Source organism: Rhodnius prolixus, unplaced genomic scaffold (assembly GCF_049639745.1).
Source record: "Rhodnius prolixus isolate KJV_2025 unplaced genomic scaffold, Rpr scaffold_14, whole genome shotgun sequence".
NCBI classification, from domain to species: Eukaryota; Metazoa; Arthropoda; class Insecta; order Hemiptera; family Reduviidae; genus Rhodnius; species Rhodnius prolixus.
The window spans coordinates 1,735,966-1,758,590 of record NW_027411594.1 but is presented as its reverse complement, the minus strand read 5'-3'; the positions used below and the strand labels follow the sequence as shown (position 1 = coordinate 1,758,590).

General features: G+C 36.0%; 1 protein-coding gene across 1 annotated transcript in view; it reads right to left on the bottom strand.

Annotated features, from left to right (window-relative positions):
• The window catches only part of LOC141451631 (lachesin-like), a 469,514-nt gene that overhangs the window by 128,631 nt on the left and 318,258 nt on the right, over nt 1–22,625 (bottom strand). Inside the window, exon 3 of the mRNA XM_074123088.1 lies at nt 1,033–1,157. Within this exon, the coding sequence (XP_073979189.1) occupies nt 1,033–1,157 (125 nt within the window). The remainder of the gene's footprint in view (nt 1–1,032; nt 1,158–22,625) is intronic.

The window sequence follows — 22,625 nt, the reverse complement described above, 5'->3', positions numbered from 1 at the left end:
GATGCACTCGGCTGAAGGACGCCCCTACAGCTGTCCAGAGGATGTGTCTAACAGCAGTAATCTTGACTACAAAGTCAAAAAAACAAAAAAAAAAACAGTAAAATAATATCCCCCTCTGTCGAGGACCCATATTTACACCGATGGTTCACCCATCAATGCAAGGAGGAAACACAAGGCCTAGTGAATTTAATGTCAACTGTTCAGACCACCGTGTACATTGATCTTCAAGATGTAGCCCTTAATCTTGGAGCTACCCTAGAGAGGCCTCCAGTCGCAAGTTGTCTTTTTTTTTTTTTGTTGATTCATAAGGTGCCATTGCTTTTTAACTTAGATGACAAAGAGATTTAGAGGACTTCATCAAGGAACCCACTGGAGGTCTAGACAAAATAATAATGGGAAATACGAAATGAGAACCTATGAAAGAATTACGTTCATAGACGACTAGTACGAAAAATAAATTGTCTTTATATTATATTGAATATAAGTGCTAGACTCGTGCAAATTGTGATTGAATTCACACCTACGAATATACTCATAGATCAACCAACAGATTCACAGGCATTTCTGAACCACCTGCCAAAAACACCACCCATTAACGTAAATAGTAAATGGTTTCAAGTTACATGCAGAAGGAATTAATATTAATCGTTATCGTGGTATTGATTGGATTATCGATGCAATCACAATGCTGTTTCGATAATTAAAAAAAGTTGGGTCTTTTAAGGGCATCGCTCCGATTTCTGGTTGAATTTCTTGCTGAGTATTGTAGTTTCTCAAGATACCTGGTGCATAATGGTGCTTATAACAGACTCTTTTTGGTGGAGTTTGTGGGGAATAAAAGATTAGCTTAAGATGCGAGAACATCATGTTCAAAGATGGTGTATTTCCCTCTCATAAGGTTACAATCCGAATCATTCATTAACCACCCACCATTCAACTACCAATCACCACCTCTTCTATTATATATTTATGTATTAACCAATTACGTAAAACTGTCACCAAACCAATAAATAAAAACACACAACTATTTACCTTATAAGGACCAAGATCTGTGACCGAACAGGTGAGCACAGCTTCCCTGCCCAGAGCTACCGTTACGTTCTGTATCGGACTGGAGAAATTAGGCTCTGCCAAGTCATTCGTCTCACCGGACAGTTCTGTAATCATAAAAAAACAAAAATAATTATTGCAACAATTACCCAATTGAAAAGAACATTAACTGTACCACTTAGTAAAGACAGCTTTTTTATTTTCATTTTATTGTCTAATCTATTCTATCTTCTAGATCTAGATCGATATTTTTTTCTTGATTTTTGAAATGTAGCAATCAAAGAGCTTAATATCTTTGAGACAACTTCAACCGTCCTTTGATGACTCGTTTTCACTGAGAAAGGTTCAATAAAGACAAGAAAATCATCAAGGAAGATTCAGATTGTTGGAAAGAATATATATTAGTTTAGTGACCGTAAAATATTAAATTAAGGATTCAAATTGGCGAGGAAATTCAAATTGGCAAAAAAAGACGAGTTGTTGTTTTTATTTAAACTGATTTCTCGCCAACTTGAATCCTTAATTGTTGAAAAGAATCCTGAGAACAAGAAGTTGAGGATTTAAAAGTGTACGTGATGAGGAAATAAAGTTTCAGCGGTTTTTACAACATTCTTTGATCGCAGACTCATTGAAGAGTAACCAAGGGGCGGTAAATCCCCTCATGTCACATCCAATCATCTGTTTTACTTATTGAAGGGACCCCTACAATTGTTAATTTCAATACAGGAAAAACCACTAGCATTGCCAAATTAGGTGTCGCGGACGGAGGCGACTAGCAAACATATGTACTTTAGAATAGAATAGAATAGAAAATAAATTTATTATTCTGGGACAATTGTCCCCTAAGAATAAATACAGGTACAATTAGAGGCCTTAATAGTTTGGCCTGTGATTAAACAGAAAATATAGGTAAGTATATTATTTACAAAAAGTGAAAATAAATATAACAATAGAAATTAAGGAAATAAATTAAAACAATTAGAATTTTGGAGGAAACTGAATAGAAAGGAGATAACTGAATAGAAGGGATTTAAAGATAGATAGGGCAGGAGCATGGCGGACAGATGATGGCAAGGAGTTCCAGAGAGAGGAGGTAGAGGTTAGGAAGGACGTCAAAGGATGAGGTACGGTGAGAGGGAATATAGAGAACAGATGAGCGAGATCTAGTATTACGGGAATGGATCGAGGATTTAAACTTAAAGAGTTGAGAAATAACTTTACTGTTAAGTTCTCGAAATAATCATTAAATAAAATTTAAGTCCTACATTGGGAATCGAACCCTGTACCAAAATATTTCTTAGCTTTGCGGGCCTTGCGTATAACCACACGGCTAACGTTCCCAAGCGAATAAGCTTTTTCATTGCATTTGGATGGGAGCGATAAACTATATGAAGTCAGAAAATCGTCAGGTCGTACAAACTTTTGAATACATTTTCCAAGTTTTTTGTAGATAACATTTTCTCTGTTACGTCTGTGTTTTGGTGGATAAGCTGTGGAACTGTATTAGGTGGAGGATTCGAGGAGGCGTCCAGGACGCACATTTGTACAATTATATAACCAACTTGGGGCGCCCCCACATCCTTGCATGCTCTTCAAAACTAAACTAATAAGTAGCATTTATCAAATGTTTGGGGGGCTTGAAGAACCGGCGATTGGGGGGTTGGAAGGGCCTGTAGAGAATCGCAGCCCTCACTGGACCAACCCTTGATATATCGCACACATAAATCATCCCAGAATCTCCTAGGCTGCCAGTCCAACAAGTTGCAAAAGTGGCCACCATCAGCGCACTGCTTTTCCCAATCCATTCACTCTCTCTGTCTTGCTACCTTTGACATTTCTTTTTATTTACAAATAAATATTTTATTTAAATTAACATAAATTTCCTTTGATTTATTTTACGAATTTTTCTTGCTATCGTAATAAAAAAAAGAAAAAAGAAAAACTTATAAATAATAAAACCAATTTAAGAAAAACTCTTTCCCATAAATCCTACGTGGGAGTTCCGCCCACCCATCCCATTTGAACATCTTGAAATATATGAACGACTTGTTGGGGATAGCTTTACTTCTGAACTTGCCAAGTTTGCCTGAAGGTGCACACATAACGTAGATTAATAAAATATTATTTTCAAGTTTCTAGTTTTCAGTTCTTGCAGTTTGACTACATCGCAGTGAGCTGCAGTAAATCAGAATATATGTAGAGACGGAAACGTGGATACATGAATCAAAGTAATAAAGCGGAAGTAAGTGTATATTAAGATGATTTAATATAAAAATTAGGATATTAACTATTACCAGGGCCGGATTTTCCTATAGACTAACTAGGCTTCAGCCTAGGGCCTCAAGATCAAGAGGGGCCTACATTCAAATTGTTAGCAAAATTAAAATTACACTATTCTAAATACAGTGAACACTAATACACTGAACCGAAAATATGGAGAAATTCAAATTACTAAATTGCACCAAAGTATAGTTCATACATTCCTGATTGCTACGGCAAATATTGACTTGCCTTAAGCTACTAGCGATGTATTTTATTATCTCTCATGTAATTTACAAACTTAAAAATGGGAGGTGAAAGGGCCTCATAAGTGGGAATAGCCTAGGGCCTCTTTTCATCTAAATTCGGCCCTGACTATTACAACAACTAAAATCTACTCTAATTTGAATAAAAGCATGCAAGGGTGAAGAGATCAGCATATACTGGAACCCGGGTTCGAATCCAGCTGGTGGCCATTAGATTTTCTTTTCCTAGGAGCTTCTTATATCTCAATTTCAGTGATGGACAGTGTTGTCTGTAACGAGAGGACACGAGAAAAAAAAAAAAAAAAAAAAATCTGAAACGTTTTTGAATTAACTTTTTCAATTTTCATGAAATCTTGCTAGATTTCATGAAAATTATAACATTTCATTATGGAAAAGAATAATTTTTAAAAGAAATTAGCGAATTACAAAGAAATTAGACTAGACTTTTCTTTAGTTTTTCTTTCCTAAGCTCAATTTCTCTCAAAGTATCTATTTTTTTATAAAAAAAAAACTTCAATAAGTTTTCATTAATATTTTAAAATCAACATTTTGCATTGGTATTACTACATCCAACCATTTCTGATATTGTTAACGAAGTTGGTAAACTAATAATATCAACTGTCATGAACAGATTATTACTATTTAGAAATTTGAAATTAAATGAATTATACTGTTATTGATATATTCTGTAAAATGATAAAAATACCTAAAATTTCCTTTGGAAGATGAGCCCTGCGGTGTGTTCTGACATTTATGTGATATGAGAAAAGAAATAATTTTGACTTCAAGAAATTACTGTTTAATTAAATATAATTACAATAGAATTAGAAAAGGGAGCTATACCCAACGGCAACGCAGCCACAGGAGACTTATTGTGCCTTAAATTGTAATAAATAATTGTTTATACAGAGTGAACCAGTAAGTATTGTCCACAGGCCTACTGTGTGTAGTACATCTAAAGTGGAGTTCAATGACGTATTGGCCAACTTCATATTTTCCTCTGTTCTTGAGTGATGTCACTTTAAAGTTTTTTTCTAAAATCATTACTTTTTTCCAATAAAAATGTTATTACTCAGAAAGTTTTAGTCCGAATTCGATTCTGATGACACGGTTAGAAAGGCAGATAAATTTTCTAAAAATTGATACCATTTTGAAGCATAAGTTATTCTCCAAACAGCCTCAATCTTCCTCCGGATGCTGGAAAAATAATAGTAATCGAAATTTTCAAGAAAACTCATTCAGCCTTTACGTGATCATTATCAGACCTAGGTGCTGGCCTGGAACGATGAATCCTGGAAAATAATACATCGTTTGAAAGCCCATTAAACAAGGAAACTTTTACAAAAAGTGCCAGCACCTAGGTCTGATAATGATCACGTAAGGACCTAATGGGTTTTCTTAAAAATTTCGATTACTATTATTTTTCCAGCATTCGGAGGAAGATTGAGGCTGTTTGGAGAATAACATATGCTTCAAAATGGAATCAATTTTTAGAAAATTTATCTGTCTTTCTAACCGTGTCATCAGAATCGAATTCGGACTAAAACTTTCTGAGTAATAGCATTTTTATTGGAAAAAAGTAATGATTTTAGAAAAAAACTTTAAAGTGACGTCACTCAAGAACAGAGGAAAATATGAAGTTGGCCAATACGTCATTGAACTCCACTTTAGATGTACTACACACAGTGGGCCTATGGACAATACTTACTGGTTCACCCTGTATAATACAAAAATAAATACCTAATTGGTAGTTGGACGTTAAGCCCCTCCTGAAAAAATAGGCGATTACTTTTACTACTTTACTTTGTATAATTCAACCAAACGCTCCAATCTCCAAAGGATTCAATCGCTACAATCTAAAATACTTCGAACTATTGTACACGCTCCATTTTATGTCTCCAACCTGACTATACACACTGATCTTAACATTCCTTTTGTCACCCAAGTCGCTGAAAACACGATACAGAAAACTCCACTTCAGCCTGCAATCTCATATAAAACCTCTAGCTCAAAATCTATCTCCAAGAACTCTTCCTGATAACCCGGACAAGACGTCTTAAAAGACAGTGGTGGCCTCGTGATCTCCTCTCTAGAGTGAAGAGAGTGACTAACCATATAATGTTTGGGAGAGTTACCACTGCGGTAACTTCTCCACTCGTTACTTATCATTTGTTACTTGGTTATCACTGTTACTTATAAGCGCTAACGCACTGATTGTAGCATAAATAAACGCAAAAAAAAAACTTTATATAATACAAAAATAAATTTAAAAGGTCAATTTAATTTGCATAATGAAATTTTCCTATGTACGAAAGAAAACGCTAGGTTCAGAAAAGTTGGACTTCCGTTCCTACGTTGTTCAAGTATGAAATTTTAACGATATATTGACATCCTGTTACTATATGAGTAATGGGGGGCCATACATTACATTGACTTGACACTTTTAAAAGAAAGCTCCTTTTTTTGTTTCCTGTGACTTAGTAAACATTTAATACATGTAAAGTAGAGCGGAAAGAAAGAATATTCAATGAAGCGACCATTGAGCATAAGTGCACTGCAGAAACGCACGAACATACAAAAAAAAAATAAAACATCAGGGCAGATTTGAGAACCAATGAGAAGAAGCAGATTTTGTGAAGAGCTATGTGAAGGAGAGCGGGCCGGCGTTCTCAACTTACACTGGCTCTGTAATCAGTATTTATACAGCGTGCACTGGTAAGAGCAGTAACCGCAGCCCGATTATTGCTGTAATTTCGAACCCTTGATGGTGAATGCTGGCAATTATCTAAAGAGCGAAGTGAGAAGAAGGTACTAACTTTGCTCCGCCAGTACAAAGTCAGATAAGCCTAACGTTACACCTTTAACTATAATTTATATTATTATTATTTATAAAATTCAACCTATAATTCCAGTTCAAATCTGTTACGGGTTGGCAAAGTTCGAAGGAAAACAACATAGGAGCCATTAATAAGTAAACCTCAAAAAACAAACACAAAAATCGAATAACTTCCGGATATCTGTTCTTTTGTCCAAAAACCTTATTGTCGCGCCACTGGTGGCATGAGGTGGAAATATCAAATATAAACTTTCTCGTGTCTTTTTTTTTTGTTTTAATGCTACATCTGCTGTCTTCGATCTTCTCTTTAGAACTAAATCGTCGGCTTAACCATTAGATTAGATTGTATTAGAAGGGCGGTTGCACCGAAAACGGGAAGGAACGCAGGCAATCCAAAATGCCCATTGTTCCTCATAAGAGACACCGGGGTTTCAAGACCAACAAATCCAGCTAAAGATTGCAGGATAGCGGAACAATAAACTAGTAAAGTAGTGACAGGACACTATAGGGAGCATGGCAACTCAATCGCTACTGTGCACTGAATAAACTTAGAGAGTTCAACTTAGGATGGATGATTTGCGAGGAATCGGTCAAATAAAACAACTCGTCTCTTTGCCAACGTTTCGACAAATATATTGTCCACTTCAGGGCCTGGATATTACAAATACAAAACAATTTACAGAGTCAGTAACATATAAAAAACAGTAAAAATCAGTAATACAAAAATAAACAGTAAAATACAATAAATTCTTTATAATTATTGAAACTTACGTGGCTATGCGGGTTGGTTGAGTTACAGAAACTAAGAGCAAGAAATGGAGAAGCAGGTATATATATATATTAATATATATAACGGGACTTAATATACACGGAATGTAATATCCAGGCCCTGAAGAGGACAATATATTTGTCGAAACACTGGCAAAGAGACTAGTTGTTTTATTTGACCGATTCCTCGCAAATCATCCATCCTAAGATTAACAATTTACGGTCACGAAACCAATAAATTCATACTTAGAGAGTTCGTTAAGATTATCAGATGCCACAATCTTCCGGTAGGGAAACATTTAACCTCCCGAAGAACGAGAAATCTAGTTTTATAATAAATGGGACACACCTGCGACAAAGCGCCGCACAGTCTCATTGGACTCACCACAGCCAGCGCGCAGATTGGCTTAACCATACTTGGCTTATTATAGATTGATGTCCTTTCTGAACAGTTCGACCGAATACTAAAAGAAAGTGAAAATTGGGTCGATCGAACCACATTGGCTTCACAAGCCACAAGCGGATAGACAAGTGAAGTAAGATGGACTCTGTGTGTATGTGTGGGTGTTGTAGTGAGTGAAGGGAGAGAGCTGAAGAAGTAGAGGCTTCAGGGAGACAGGATCTATAAAGGACAGTAAAAGGATACGAGAAAAGTAGAGCAGCAATTCCCGCTGGACCCTCCAAAGTGACGACACATTGATATACGAGCTTTTGTAGTGCTTGCCTCTAGTGACCGTCCTCCTCCAGCCACTCTATCAACCTCTCCCCAGTTTCCACTTCCTCTATCCTTCTCGCTCCCTATCAAACCTTTTTTTTCCCCTTTCCTTTCTTCTGCCTTCCATCCCAAAAAAAAGGAAGCATATAGGGCTGAAGAGTAAGTCCCCCCCCTTACGGACACACAAGATGAACTATATCAATTATACTCAGTTTTCCTTTTCACTTTTCCAGAGAAATGGCTCCAGTGGTAGCCACTACACAACACAGCAAAACACCTTAGAGTGGACAGCCTTGTCACTTTGTACCATATCTACTCCACCTGCATGCCAACAACATCAGCGTCCTCCATTGGCATCACTGACTGTGCCAGCCAACATAACGTTGCCAATCCTTGGCACGTTGCTAAAAAAAGAACCCAGACCCTCTCACCAAAACGCAATCTATTTCATACAGTCCCATTTCTTTACCCATGAAAAACCTTCACACCCTATCCCCCACTAACCCCTTACCACCACTGCCTCCCCCTCCAAAAACAGAGTAGTGAACAGTTGAGTGAATAATGGATTCCATTCAATATAGGTTTGTTCCCAATACTATGTACGTGGGTGAGTTTGTAGAGTATTTACAGCCAGTTGTATTGGATGTTTGGGCAGGTTGGTGATAGATCGGAGGAAGTCCTGTTTATAAATGGGCTTGCAGCAGTTCAAGCTTTACTGCAACTTTGTTTCGTGCACTCCTAAAAAAGGCACTTTCACACATACAAATAAAAACATCTGCATAATTACTAGCTGCACCAGACTAGTGTCATTACCCCCCCCTTAATCGCTTTGATCACTCTATTCAGATAATAATAGAACCAATTAAAACCCTTAGGTGGCATTGTTTACTATAAATACGCTCTTCATTACAATGTTACACATTTTTTTTCAAAATATAAATGGCAATGATGGACAAAAAAAGTGGCCATTCCCATTACTATACTTAGATTAGACTAGGGCGGCCTCAAGGCCTACGCCACAGCGACCTCTTTGGATCTATTGTGGCTCCCCTCACTCTAAAGCTCACCCTCCAGAACTGTCCTTTTAATCAGATTACTATACGTATTAGTTGGGCGCCACGGTAGCCGAGCGGTTAGAGGCGAGACCTGCAAAGCTAATATGTATTGTGGCACTGGGTTCGATTCCCGGTCTTAGGCTTTGGATTTTATTTAATGGTTAATAAAAGAAATTTACAGTAAAGTATGTTTGAGTCGCCTCCGTCCGCGACACCTAATTGGTAGTTGGACGTAAAGCCCCGCCTGAAAAAATAGGCAATTACTTTTCTTTTACTTTACTTATACGTATTAGTTTCCAGTTAATTGCTCATTAACAATTTCACTATATTTTACTATAGATTACAACCTATAGGAAAGCAATTGAAGAGCTTGGTGCAAAAAGGAGTTATCTACATTTTTTTCAGTAAACGTGTTTAGTGGCGCCCCCTATTGTATGTTCAATTCTACATCTTTTGGTGCATAAATGAGTCTTTATGCAGACTCGTTTATTATTACATTACTCTCTAACCTAGGTTAGATTTGGAGCAAAAATGAGTTTTCTACTGCAGATAACTTTCTTTTGCTCCAAACAGAAAAGATGACGCCATCAATGAAACAAAAATTTTTATAATAGGTTTATTTAATGTTTATATTAGGTAGATATTATTATTTTTCTTTTTGACAGGTATAATAATATATCTAACGTTCGCTTCGATAAGACACAAAATGCCACTTAAAAGCTCAAAAACAAGAAATCTGTTTACTTACTCAAGTTTTACTGAAAATTATGATTTTGGTGCAAAAAAAGAGTTAGCTGCCAAATAACTTTTGCTTATAGCAAGCTTAAAAAAATGCCCTAGAAAGTTCAAATTGAGCCCCAAATGACCCCCATCACAATATATTAACTAATCCTTACAGCAGACACAACATAAGGAATACATCTTAAAGCATATTTAGTCTTTTGTCCCTACTAAAAATTTTAAAAAATTGTAGATAACTCCTTTTTACACCAAGCTCTTCAATTGTATTGTTGGTTAGTGGGTTCGATTCCCGGTTTAAGCCGTTTTTTTTTTTTTTTTTCTTTTTTAATGGTTAATATGAGAACTTTGTAGTATAACATGTTTGGTAGTCACTTCCGACTGCGACACCAAATTTGGTAGTTGGACGTAAAGCTTGACATAAAAAAAGTTTACTTTTTCACTTCACTAAGAGGAAGTGGGGCTTATTAATAAGGAGTACGACAAAATTCCTTCATCAAGAACCAAACAAGAAGTCATGTACAATGAACTGAACAACTTCAACTACTTCACAAAGTTTCAAAATACTTGTTTACAGAGAAATAAATGCGGGTATGAGCTAGCGCTCGGGGACCGCCAATTAGATTTCTCAAATAGATTTCTAGAAATATGTTGCCAAAAGTTGGATAAAAATGTCATTTTCAGAAGTTGTCGTTGTTGTTCATGTTACTTTTTTCTTTTGTAAACAACGTAGCGCCTAAAAAGTAAGAACCGATTTTCATGAATTAATAAGGAGTAATTGATACCTCCTGTTTTTTAACACTTCCTTGAATACGATTCTGCGCAATGCTGAGCAGTAATTCTCACTTTATGTTACATTGAAGCAACCTTGGATTGGCTTGCTAATTATAAGGTGTTTTCTGTGAGCTGGTAACACTTTGTTAAGTTAAAAGTATTACTTGTTATTCTTCTAGTAAGCTATCTATTACAGCTATTGGTTATACAGATTTCAAAGACAAAAATCCTATTGATCATGGTGCCCCCACCAAACAATTAGAATTTATTTTTGTTTTAATTCAACTGGAATTCCAACTGATCCATTTTTGCCCATCTCTGATCCTGAGGCAGTATCATATTCCTCTCTCAGAGCGGACCTCAAGTATTGGCGCATTTCTAGCAAAGCTGGACAACGTTTTATTCGTTTTCACAGCTCGTCCTGGAGATGTTCTGTGAGGTTTAGATTTGAACAGCTGGTTACTCTTGAATGTCAAAATAGAAACAATTCTTGCCGAATTTAGTCGAACTTTGTCTTAAATAAAAGAATATTCATCAACAAATGGCACAAATCAAAGGAAAAGCCTCTAAAAGACTGTCCCGTTCAAAAGGTAGCAGCTATATTAACAACTCCTTCATAACAATCAATCCAATTTGAGCCTCAAATTGACCTAAACTCAAGCCATAAATCTTCTAACATTATAACTTCTTCTTCTTTAAGAAAATTTGCTGTAGCATATTCCCCACTATAACTTATTGCACAGGATAAAGACAGATCTAGGCACTCCAGAGACACTCAAGAGAGTCCTAGTACCTTCCTGAAGAGTGCCATTTTTTAGGAGGAAGAGAAAAATGAAAGAATTATGACTCCTTAGTAGGAAAGGCACTCCTTCCTTAAGGTTCCTTTGACAAGGATGAGAAATGCCCATTTTCACTTTCCTTGCGAATGACAGCCTTATTAAAAGATTTCTTAGGTATTACGAAAAAACATTAAGAACAAAACCAGGTATCGAAACCTGTCCGTCAATCCTAGCGTTCACTAACGGAACCCTAGAATGTCTTAAGGAACAATTACCGGAAGACAATGGCGTAGTTGGGTTTCTTTCTGAGAAGGGCTTCAGGAGGAATATGAGTCAAAGTAGTCGACATACGATGCATTGAAGTAAAACAAAAAATACATTAATTCTTGAATCATTGATTGAAACATCTAATTTTCTGGCTGAAGCTTTAAGTAAAGTCTTAAAGATGTTTTTCACATGTAAAAAGGAAAACTATATTTTCCATTTTTTCCAGCGGAAATGAAAATAGAATGGAGGAATAGATTATTGCTTTGAAAAATTGTAAAAGAGCTTCTTAAACTTCCATTTAAGAAATGACAATAGAAAGGAAAAAATACAGATAATAAAGAATAAAAAGAGAAACATTAATTCTTTAAAAGGAAAAATTAATAAAAGAAGAGTAATCAGAAGTTGAAAAGGAATAAGAAGCTACTGTTTGGTAGAGATATTGAAGGCGCTAATATTGGAGAGGATCTGTGGAAATAAAAACGAAGGGTAACGGCTGGGATTGCGTAGAGGGTGACACGGATGCCACAGCTAAGAGGAAAGTGGAAAAAGAATTAAAAATAAAGGAAGCGCTGAGGAGATGCTAAGGGTGTGAGGGGGAAAGAGTCAATTAAATTTTTACTCCTTGGAATATCTGAGTGGATGTAGAGATTGGGAGCGGAATTGAAGAAGTGGAAAGAGGATTGACAAAGAAATACTGAACCGAAACGGAAGACGAATGCTTCACATACTTGGAAATACTCTTTGTTGCTTGGAGGGGCTTAATGGGCTTATGATCTTCCCCTTTTTGGATGTACGAGTATAATGTCAACTTTCGATTATCTTGAAGCGGATTTTCTATACAAAGCTCTAATTTTTAAATCCTGAACAATCAAACGATCGTCTTTCAACAATTTCCTGCATTAATTTTCTAGAAATTGATAATTTGTACACGTGCACAAACATACATTCAAACCAATTTGTAAGAACAACTTTTTCGTATTCGGAGGACCTCAAAACGATGGACAGTGAAGTCAGTAATGTGAGAATCCTTACTGGAGGCAGGCAAAGTACTGGGAAAGGCTCTAGTATCCAATACATGTATCAGTACCTCGGAGATACACAACACTAAGTCACATTTTTTATTTTTTACAGGAGAGCAAATGAAAGAGTTTTTTCGTGGTTTTATCTTACTTATACGCCCACGGGAGTTATTTTACTTAAATCTTTAGTGGATAATAAGTAACATAGATGCTCGTTGACAGATGGTTGGGTAATAAAAAAATAATAATTTTGAATTGGAAAGATTAAAAAAAGAAAGTTTGAAAAAAATTGACTTAGTGTTGTATACCTCCGAGGTCTACTGATATATTTTTTTAATTTATTCAGTAATTTACCATCTGTATATAAATATACGCAATAATTAAATAATATGGTGATGTAAATGATGCGTGGTCAGCAGAAATAGAGAAACTATTCAGCGGTAGCTCTCTCTAAAGAATATCTAAATTGGTGATGATGATGAAGATGATGATGTCCAGGAAGTCTCGGGGCTAATGGCGATTCAGTCGGCGTGGAGGATTGTCAGGAATAACAGTAGAGGCGAGAGACTGTACGAAAGGATTAGGGGCAATTAAAGAGAGCACTCTGGAACTTGCGATATTCCAAATTGGCAAGTTGTTGTACGAATGAGGGATGTTGAGGTCGTTTTCGAATAGTAAGGTTTGGTTACGTAGAAAGGAGTGTTAACTGTCGGTTACAAGTAGTTTTGGTTGGAATGTCTGAACAGTTCGTATGTTTGTAGGTTTGGAAATTAAAAATATAAATCTATATAATCTAAATAAACCTAGATTTTTCCAAACATCACCTACCTATGTACCTATCTTCCCCAAATAACCAGTTTCCCTGTACCCAACTCAATATCTACTTAATAAAGGTAGTGTACATTCTTCCTAGACACCATGTAAACATTTTAGGTTACTTAGAGTATTTTACACCTATCTTATAATATCCTGAGGATGACGGACAAGGTTTGGGAAACGAAATAGTTTGGGGAAACTATTCTTATTAATTAATTTAATTACAGATTTTACAGGTTGAGTGCATTTCTACCTATCGCTCCTATAGCGGAACGGGAAGTGCATAGTATCTGCCAGCAATCCTTCCTTTGTAGGCGTCCACCGTGTACTTAATGTAATCTAATTTAAATAGTTTCATTGATAGCTAGTTGCTCACTAGTTTAGCTGTATTGCAATGTCCTGATATACTACCCTCAGTTTTATAATTCACGAATATTCAAACGTTCCAGTATATCCCATAATTGAACATTTTGGACTAAATCAATACCCATAACATATATGCGATAAATAGCCCAATTAGTAACCAAGTTTGAAGTGGACACTTGGCGGACCGTACAGAGTCTTCAACTAAATTTAGTACCTTCCCTCTACCTCGTTCTAGCTATCATTAAAACTGGGTTCTCTGATAGTCATCCTGATCAGAGGAAATCTAACAACTTGTTTGTTGGGGTGGGGGTGTGGCCATCATCACAGGGTCTAGACCATTAGCTAATGAAGGGCTCAGTATTGGGCCAGGCATACTAACAGGCTTCCATTGATTAGTGGAGCTCACAGTTAAAGCCTCAAAATCTAATTCAATTTTGTTGGACATCTTTACTACATGTCACACAGTCTATGAACATAATAATTATAATATCACAGAACATATTATTTAATGAAATGTTTTTTTTTTGTGTGTGTTAATCTCATTAAAAATTGACGAATAACTTTTCTGCTGAACAAAAGTTTCAAAGCCAAAGTGATTGGCGTAACATACAATATGTCCAAGTTCAAATGAAACCATTACAAAACAAATAGTAAATTCGAAAGCAGCACTACAAAAATGGCCAGACAGATTACAGTAATGGTAATAAAGGGAGATTCTATAAAACTATGGCAGATCAGTTACCTAGACAACCATGGTTTAAGGGAACTGTCACTAATAAATGGGTTGTTTGCGACAATAAGCAGGCTGAGAGCGAACCACGCGGTGTGCGGAATGTATCTTCACAGGATCAACAAAAGGTCCTCTCTCCTCTTTGCGTGAATTGCAATGAGGAGGAGGATTTCAAACATATAATAAAATGATATGTCCACGTTATGTGGTAGAAAGGAAACGAATGTTTGACGACATACACAGGTACTTAGATGCACCATTTCGCTACGAAGACATAATATTCTCCACCAACATCTATGTGCTTAAATATTATAGCAGAGCTAGGCAATGAAATAGGAATGTATTTAAAAGTTACAGAATGAATGGAAGAAAATGATTAGAGAAGGATGACGGTGATTTTAATTTCGGTTAAGCTATAAGGAGGGCAGGAATATAGAGTACTGCTCCATCCATTAGCTGTAGTTTATGTAAATAGTTGTGTATAGTAGAGGGATGAATGTGTGAAGCGGAGGTATTTATAAGTAAGAATGGAGAGTGAGTGATGTTCTAGTGATAAGCACCTAGATGATGCTGGCTGTATGGCGGAAGCCAATGCCAAGAAAAACAACAACAACAACCAAATCGAAACATCGAACTATTCAGTCGCACATCCGAAGGGGATTGATTTTCATCCAACTTTGAATTTTTAGTTTTTTTTCCACAATATATTCTCACTAATTCATTATTTTGCTTGTTGCGTCATTGTATGCAGTTGCGAAATACAATAGATTAAAAAATAATAATTAAATAAGTAATTACATTAAGGAAGAGTTGTATGAGAATTTAACAGCAGATTGTGAATTCTCATTCTTAAGGAATAAAAAAAACATCATGATCAATATGAAGGCACAAACCGGTGGAATTGAACTAACATTGATGGCCTAATTTCAAAGCTGCCCGCAGTTACAGGTCGACCGTGAAATTGAACATCTAGACCATATTCTCTTTTTCCTTCATTCACTTCTTCCTGTTCTATTTACTTGTACTTGTAATTCTTGGTCTTCTCAGAAGCTCTTCGAATAACCGGGAAATAGAAACCTTGTAAAAATTAGAGCCATAAACGTAAATAACATTAATAAAAAGAAATATTTTTTATTTATTGTTAAGAACACACAATCTGGTTTAATAACTTCGTAAAAGGTACGATAGGTTATTAGTAAGGAACGGATTTTTATGTATTTAAAAATGCCAAATATTTAATTAAAATATGCATTTATTTTCGTCAATTATGTGGAAAATATGTGATTTTCTTAAAATATTTTCTGGAATATTTAAGTAAAGAATGCAAGGTCGTTCCTTAAATTAGGTTTCTCGAATAAAGACTTGGCTGTATTTATCGCTACTGCTTCGTCTTCGAGATGTGAAAGGACATTCTTGATTTTATTGTAGTTTTCATAGTAATACTGAGCTGCTTCCAGCCAAGTACCCCATCTTGTCAATATTGGTGGAAGGCACAAGTCTGGATAGAGATCTTTTAGCATTTTAATGCGACTTGGTGCTTTTAAGAACACTTTTTTAACCGAGGAGATTAAGGAATCTACGTCACTGAACAAAGATCGGACTGTTTCTGCTACTCGAAGCAAGGCATGAGCAATACACGTCACATGAATTATCTTAGGATAAAATACCTGAATAGATTGCCCAGCCTTGACCATGTTGGGGGCAGCATCAGAGAGAAACAAAAGAACTTTTTCGTTCAAAATTCCACTGAGCCATAGGATATGCATTGAGGCATCGAAGAATCGTGAAATGGTGGAATGATTGCATTTTTCTAGAACCTCACAGTTCAAAAGGAATGGCTTTGAATCCACATCAGCATCACTGTCAAGTTTTCCAATAACTGCATTGGCAATATACCTGCCCTCAACGTCAGTGGTTTCATCAATTGACACCCAAATCCATCTTTGATATGTTCTCGAATTTTGGTTAGTGTATCTTTATAGATATCTTCCAGGTAGTTTTTCCGCAGAGTGCTCTCGTCAGGCATTTTTTTTTCCAATATAGGTCTCTAAGAATCCTTTGAAATGAGGATTTTTAAGTTTGTGGAAAGGGATATCTGCTCTAACCAAAGCCCGACACAGATCTGTACTCAGAGTAGACTTACTTGATGATGGAGATGTAAGGAAGGCTTGATAGGACGTCCTCTCTTTCTTTCTGTTTTTATTCTCTATGTGCGATCCGGTGGCAATATGTTGGGTGACTTGGGAACGTTGAGAGCAAGAAACGCGCTTGTCACAAGCTGTGCAGTACAAAATGTCTCCATTACTTCGAAAAAGTTCTGCTGGAAACTCGCGAAGATATTTAGCAATCAGTTGTTTGTTTGAGGCCGATGTTCGTGGCATTTCACCCAAAAAAGAATACACTAAGTGACCGAACGAAATGAATTGGACACTTCAACGAACGAGCTGAAAGAACAGACAACGTCAGACAACTTCAAAGAACTAACAAGTCCCGTCACTGTTTAGCAGCATTCTGTGTAAATTACAATAACCATTGTACCCACTGTGATTCACAGCCCTACAGTCTGTGGTTCACAGTTCCTGTCAACCACCTCCCAATTATGAAAATATGCCCAAAATGAAAAATATGTACATATTTTGATTAAATATGTAGAAATATTTATTTATTTTAATCAAATATGTATAAATATGCGATAACATCCAAATATGTGGAAATATGTGAAATAAAAGTAGACTCAAACGGCTTAAAAAGTGTCAGTATGAATACTTCTAGTTGAAAAACGTCTGTAAATTGCCTAGAAAAAAATAAGTAAATACATACGAATCCGTTCCCTAATTATTAGTAAACATTAACACCGGGCTGTTCCGCTCTAGGTTGCTTCATTTCCTGTATAAACTATAAAAAGGAGGAGAAGAAACGTGTCTTAAACCATCTCAGATCGCAATGCAAGAGCTGGTTTTATGTTATGAGGCCTCTGGCAATTGGAATGCGAAAAGAATATGCGACTGCATGGAAACCCTGGTTCTCGTAATGGTTTCTCTTACATCTCAAGGCAAAGAAGCGTCACCATTAGCCTCATGTCATCATAGGGTAAGCCACTTCGCAGACACGGCCAGCAGAAGAAGGATTATGAAATCTTTCAACACCTTTTTTTTTATGATCTTGACGCACAAACTACTAGAGTTTATAATCCCTGGATATGGTCCAAAAAAAAAGGAGAGTTAATCTATTAGGCCTTCAAAGAGGATGGTGCAATAAGTCTGTTTGGTTCCAAAATTTGTTGTAGAACAGGACCCACAAGGTGTTTTAATAAATAGATATTGGGACGAGCCAAAGAGGAATTGAATAAATTCTTTTAGAATGTGGATAAAGCTTCGACTCAGATATAATCTCCTCTGAATTCAACGTGCCAAAGATCTCATCTCTTAATCTAGCTCTTGCAACGCCGACAGACAGTTATTTCTGTTCTTTGACCTGCACAGGCTTTTTTTCTTGTTTAGGGTAATTGAATTTATCCTTGGAAGATAAGAGGTTAATTTTGAAAACTCCAGATGGAAATAATCGCTTTTTTTTTTTACAAGATCCGGGATTGGAATGGGAATAATAAGGACCCATCTCTTGAAGAATCTCTCTCTCCTTCTGCAGCTCCAAGGGAAAACCTTAGAAGATTTTTTGATTTAAGAAGTAAACACTTAAGAAGAATTAGCCTTGCGTTGCTGGCATTAGCAGTTTTCAAATAAGCGTGGGTCACGATTGTTCAAAGGATGTCTTATATCGCAAAATAGTTCTACGTCTCCAAATTGTTCACTTAGAAGAAATATTGAAGAAGAAATATTAACATGAAAGCAACTCCTTCTACATCCTTATTAAGAGAGAGATATAGTTGGTCCTAGTGCTGCAGAGACCGAGATGAGGCGAGACTTTATGCAGATAAAGAATGATTCATCTTTTGAAGACGACGACGACGACTGCATCAATATTTTTGCACCATTTGCTCAAAAATCAGCAACTATCACCGAAGCATGGAAGACAGAAATAATTAATTACACCAAATTAGATCAAGCACCAGTAGACGTTGACATTTTAGAATGGTGGAAAACACTTGAGAATTCCTTTAAAAAAATTTCTAGAATTGCGAAAGATATTTTTAGTATCTGTGCAACTTCAGTGCCATCGGAAAGATTATTTTCGCAAGCTGCGTTGATAATGACTAATAGAAGATCTTCTCTAACTTCTGACTCAGTAAAAGCTCTTTTATGTATCAATGCTTGGGCAAAGTGTATCTTAAAAACGAAAATTTGTGGCAATATTTTTTAGGTGCATAGATAGTCTTTTTTTTCAAATTCACTAATTCAAAAATTCTAAAATACAATTCAAATAATATCTAAGTTCCAAGTATTAGATTATTAATAGTGAAATTTATGAAATTGAATGAATGAATGATATGAATAGTAAAATTTAGTGAATTTATGTACAAATTATGTAATTCGAATTCAAATAGATGTAGTATTATTGAACATATAATAATAAAATCGTATCTTTTAATCATTAATTCAATTCCCGTAAATTGTGTCATTTATTAATAAATAATGAACACAATTTTATAATTTTGTAGCTAAAAATTAATATTTGAAAAACCGAGACAAGACCGAGATTTCTGGAATAAATCTCGACGAGATATATAATAATGTCTCGATCTCAATCTCGGTCTCGGTTGCTCAAGTCTTGTCCCGGTCCCGGTACCGAGACCGAGATTTGTCTTGATTCTCGTGCAGCATTAGTTGGTCCGTAAACCAGTGCATCCGTTATAACACGCTAATCTCAATCCCTTTCCCAGCTAATTCGGTTAAGACACTTTTGCGAAGATGGAGGGGTACTCCTCCTTCAAAAATTGGATAAATTCTTCAGGACTACAACAATTTTGGGAGTCCTAGATGTTGATTTACTTACAATTATTGACACGACGGATTAGCTCTATGGTGGCCAGCAAGTAGCAAGAAATGGGTGATTAAAGCGCCTTTTAATTTAAGATACAGTTACGGTATTGAAGGATATTACTCAAACAGAAATACTACTTCAGTGAACGGATTTTTATAAATCTTTTTTTGGCAACATTCTATACGTTTCGTATCTACGTTAAAGATACATAGATCTACAATTTTCTATTGCAATCATATTTCTAGCAGTTCTAGGAAAGTCATCGGGGTACTGATCACATCCGTTCCTTTCTGTCTGAAATATTGTTTTGCAAAATGTAGAATATAATTTTAGTAATCTTCTCAAAAGAAAACTCCATTCTAGGCAACATTCGATTTATTTATCCTAGAAAATTTTTCCTCTAAACAGAAATTATATTTAAAGAAAATAATAAAAGAAAATAAATATGTTGGATAACATGTTTTATATTCAAGGCAGGAAATGCTAGAGAGTCAAGGCGCGGTTTAGACGTTTTGCAACATTTATCTTGTTCTTTCACAAGTCTGTAGGAGATTTGAATAAATTGTTTCCCTTATTTCTTTCTTTTCTTTCTGTCAGCATTTTCAGGTCAGTGTTTGATTAATTAAAAAAAAGACACCCACAAAAAAATAGAAAAGTTGAAGCCTGCCTTAAAGGTGAAATAATTAACGCAGAACTAAGGAAGGGAAGATGGGAGAAGAAGCTAAAAAAGTAATAAAAAAAATAATATATGTGAGACCTTTCTCAAACCGGGCAAGTGATTACTCTTTTTTTGGAGAAATTGCGCAGAAGGCAGGTGAGCCAACTGCTTTATGTTCCCATTTCTAGAGCGATAACAACCCTTACTACCCTCCGCCATCACCCAAAAAGAGAAGTAAGGAAGATAAAGAACACTAGCTAACTGCATTTTCAAAATACGAGTATCAGCAGGGCTAACATATATTCAGGGTGAACTAGAAAGTAATGTCTACAGGCCTACTGTGTGTAGTACATCTGAAGTGGAGTTTCAATGACGTGAAATTGTAATTTGGGGTAAATACCAACTATACGAATTTTTGTTTGAGTACTTGTTTAAAATAGTTCCTAACATTTTCTCAAATATATCAGAGAGATCAGAAGTAAATGTTTTAAGTGCAATTTGTAACCTTTGACTTCCTCATTTTAAGACAATCTACTTTAAAAATTGACTACTGGTCCATCTAAAAGAGTTTTCCATGAATTAAACAACTTGTTAAACTAACACTGTTGTGTACTCGTGAACACGTTTTCTTGCAAAAACAAACGTAATTTCTCGTACGGAGGTAAAAGGAATCCTGGAAAATGATATACCGTTTGAAAGCACATTAGGCAAGGGAACTTTTATAAAAAGTGCCTGGCACCTAGGTTTGATAATGATCACGTAAGGGCCTAATGAGTTTTCTTAGAAAATTTCGATTACTTATATTTTTTCAGTATCCGGAGGAAGATTGAGGCTGTTTGGAGAGTGATTTACGCTTCAAAATGGTATCAATTTTTAGAAAATTTATCTGTCTTTCTAACTGAGTCATCAGAATCGAATTCGGACTAAAACTTTCTGAGTAATAACATTTTTATTGGAAAAAAAAAGTAATGATTTTAGGGAAAAAAATTAAGTGACGTCACTCAAGAACAGTGGAAAATATGAAGTTGGCCATTGAACTTCACTTTAGATGTACTACACACAGTAGGCCTAAGGACATTACTTACTGGTTCACTCTGTATATTATTTAAAAGCATTGTACCTAATTTCCTTCTTCAAGTTATTATCAGTAATATCCGTTTTTAAGGCCTTTTAAATCCATGAAATCTGGCGCAAACTTCCCTGTTATTCCGTTTGGTTCCATTAACTAACAAGTTTTGGCCATATTTCTAACTATTACCGACATTTTGTAGTTTAAGAAAAACAAAAAACAAAACAGAAATTAGCTCTAGAGGGATGCCTACTTCAAACTTCACGTCGAGAGCGGTTTCCTCCAAATTCGACTTTTATCAATATGATTAAGCCTCTTCTACGTTCGCAAGAGACAAGACACGGCAGTTCCACAAAAATGGCGCTTAAACAAAGACATTGAACACTTTATAGAAGTGTTTATTAGGACCGTTTGTGGATTTAATGATTTAATTTTCGAATATATATTTTGCCATACCAGTGCACCAATAAAGGATCAAAAGACAGCGCTGTATCGCATTTATTACCTAAAAACTTCTTTCTGTAAAAACTTGCGCACCACCATAGGAGCTAATCCCAAGTGACAATCAAAGGACACTCAATTTGTGTCCCAGTTTGTGGAGCCTGTAAGGATGTATCCAGTTTTAATGGGATAATTTATGGTTAAAAGAGGTAAACCCCTCCTTACTTTTGGCATGGCATTAAACTGAATTTATCTTCAAGTCAGCGGTATTATCAGATCGTTAGGACATCGGCTTTAGCAGATCCCCATTCTTCGGCCAGGGCTTTGCATGTGGATAGCCAACATCCAATTTGAGAAGAACCAGTTGTATGGTTCTCATCTCTCTTACTCTAACTCTTCCGCTCTTAAAGATAAACCAATCATTAAATCAGTCATCATTCCCTTCCTTACCACGGTATTCCACTTCCTTACTTCCTTCGGTTTCACTGTTTCTTTCATCTAGGTAGTTTCTCTTATCTTTCTTTCCTTTTTTTACTACCTTTTTTTCTTTATTTTTTTTTTAAAGGGTTTCTTCATTTCCTGTTTATATAGAAAAAGAAGCTTAGTTTGTGAAGAGGCCGCCTCCTAGCTGTTAGCGCTACTGTATTTCTTCTTGCCCTCTCTGGCTACAAGAGAGAAGAAAAAAGACGGAAAAGGGTAAAAAGAAAAAGGAACTCTGCGGTAGATGTGGTTGTGTCTTAGGTGAACTAGTCGGGAAGGATGTGTCCGTTTGTGGCTCTGTGGATGTCAGTAGTGCTGGTTTTCTTTATCTTCTATCCTCATTCCTTGCTCCCGGTGTCTCACACACTACTATTAGATGTACGTAAGGAGAACAAGCTTACTCCCCACATGTGCAAGCTATAGTGCCGACTGGGACCATCCTCATCCCCTGTTAACCTTTTTTTTTTTTTTTTACAACCGTCAGAACTCACTCTAGCAAACCGAGCTCTCTACTTCACCACTAAGGTAGTAAACTACCTTTCTATTTCTTGACCAAGATTAGAGTCCTCCTATCTTCAAATAGGGGAATGAGTGTTCTTCG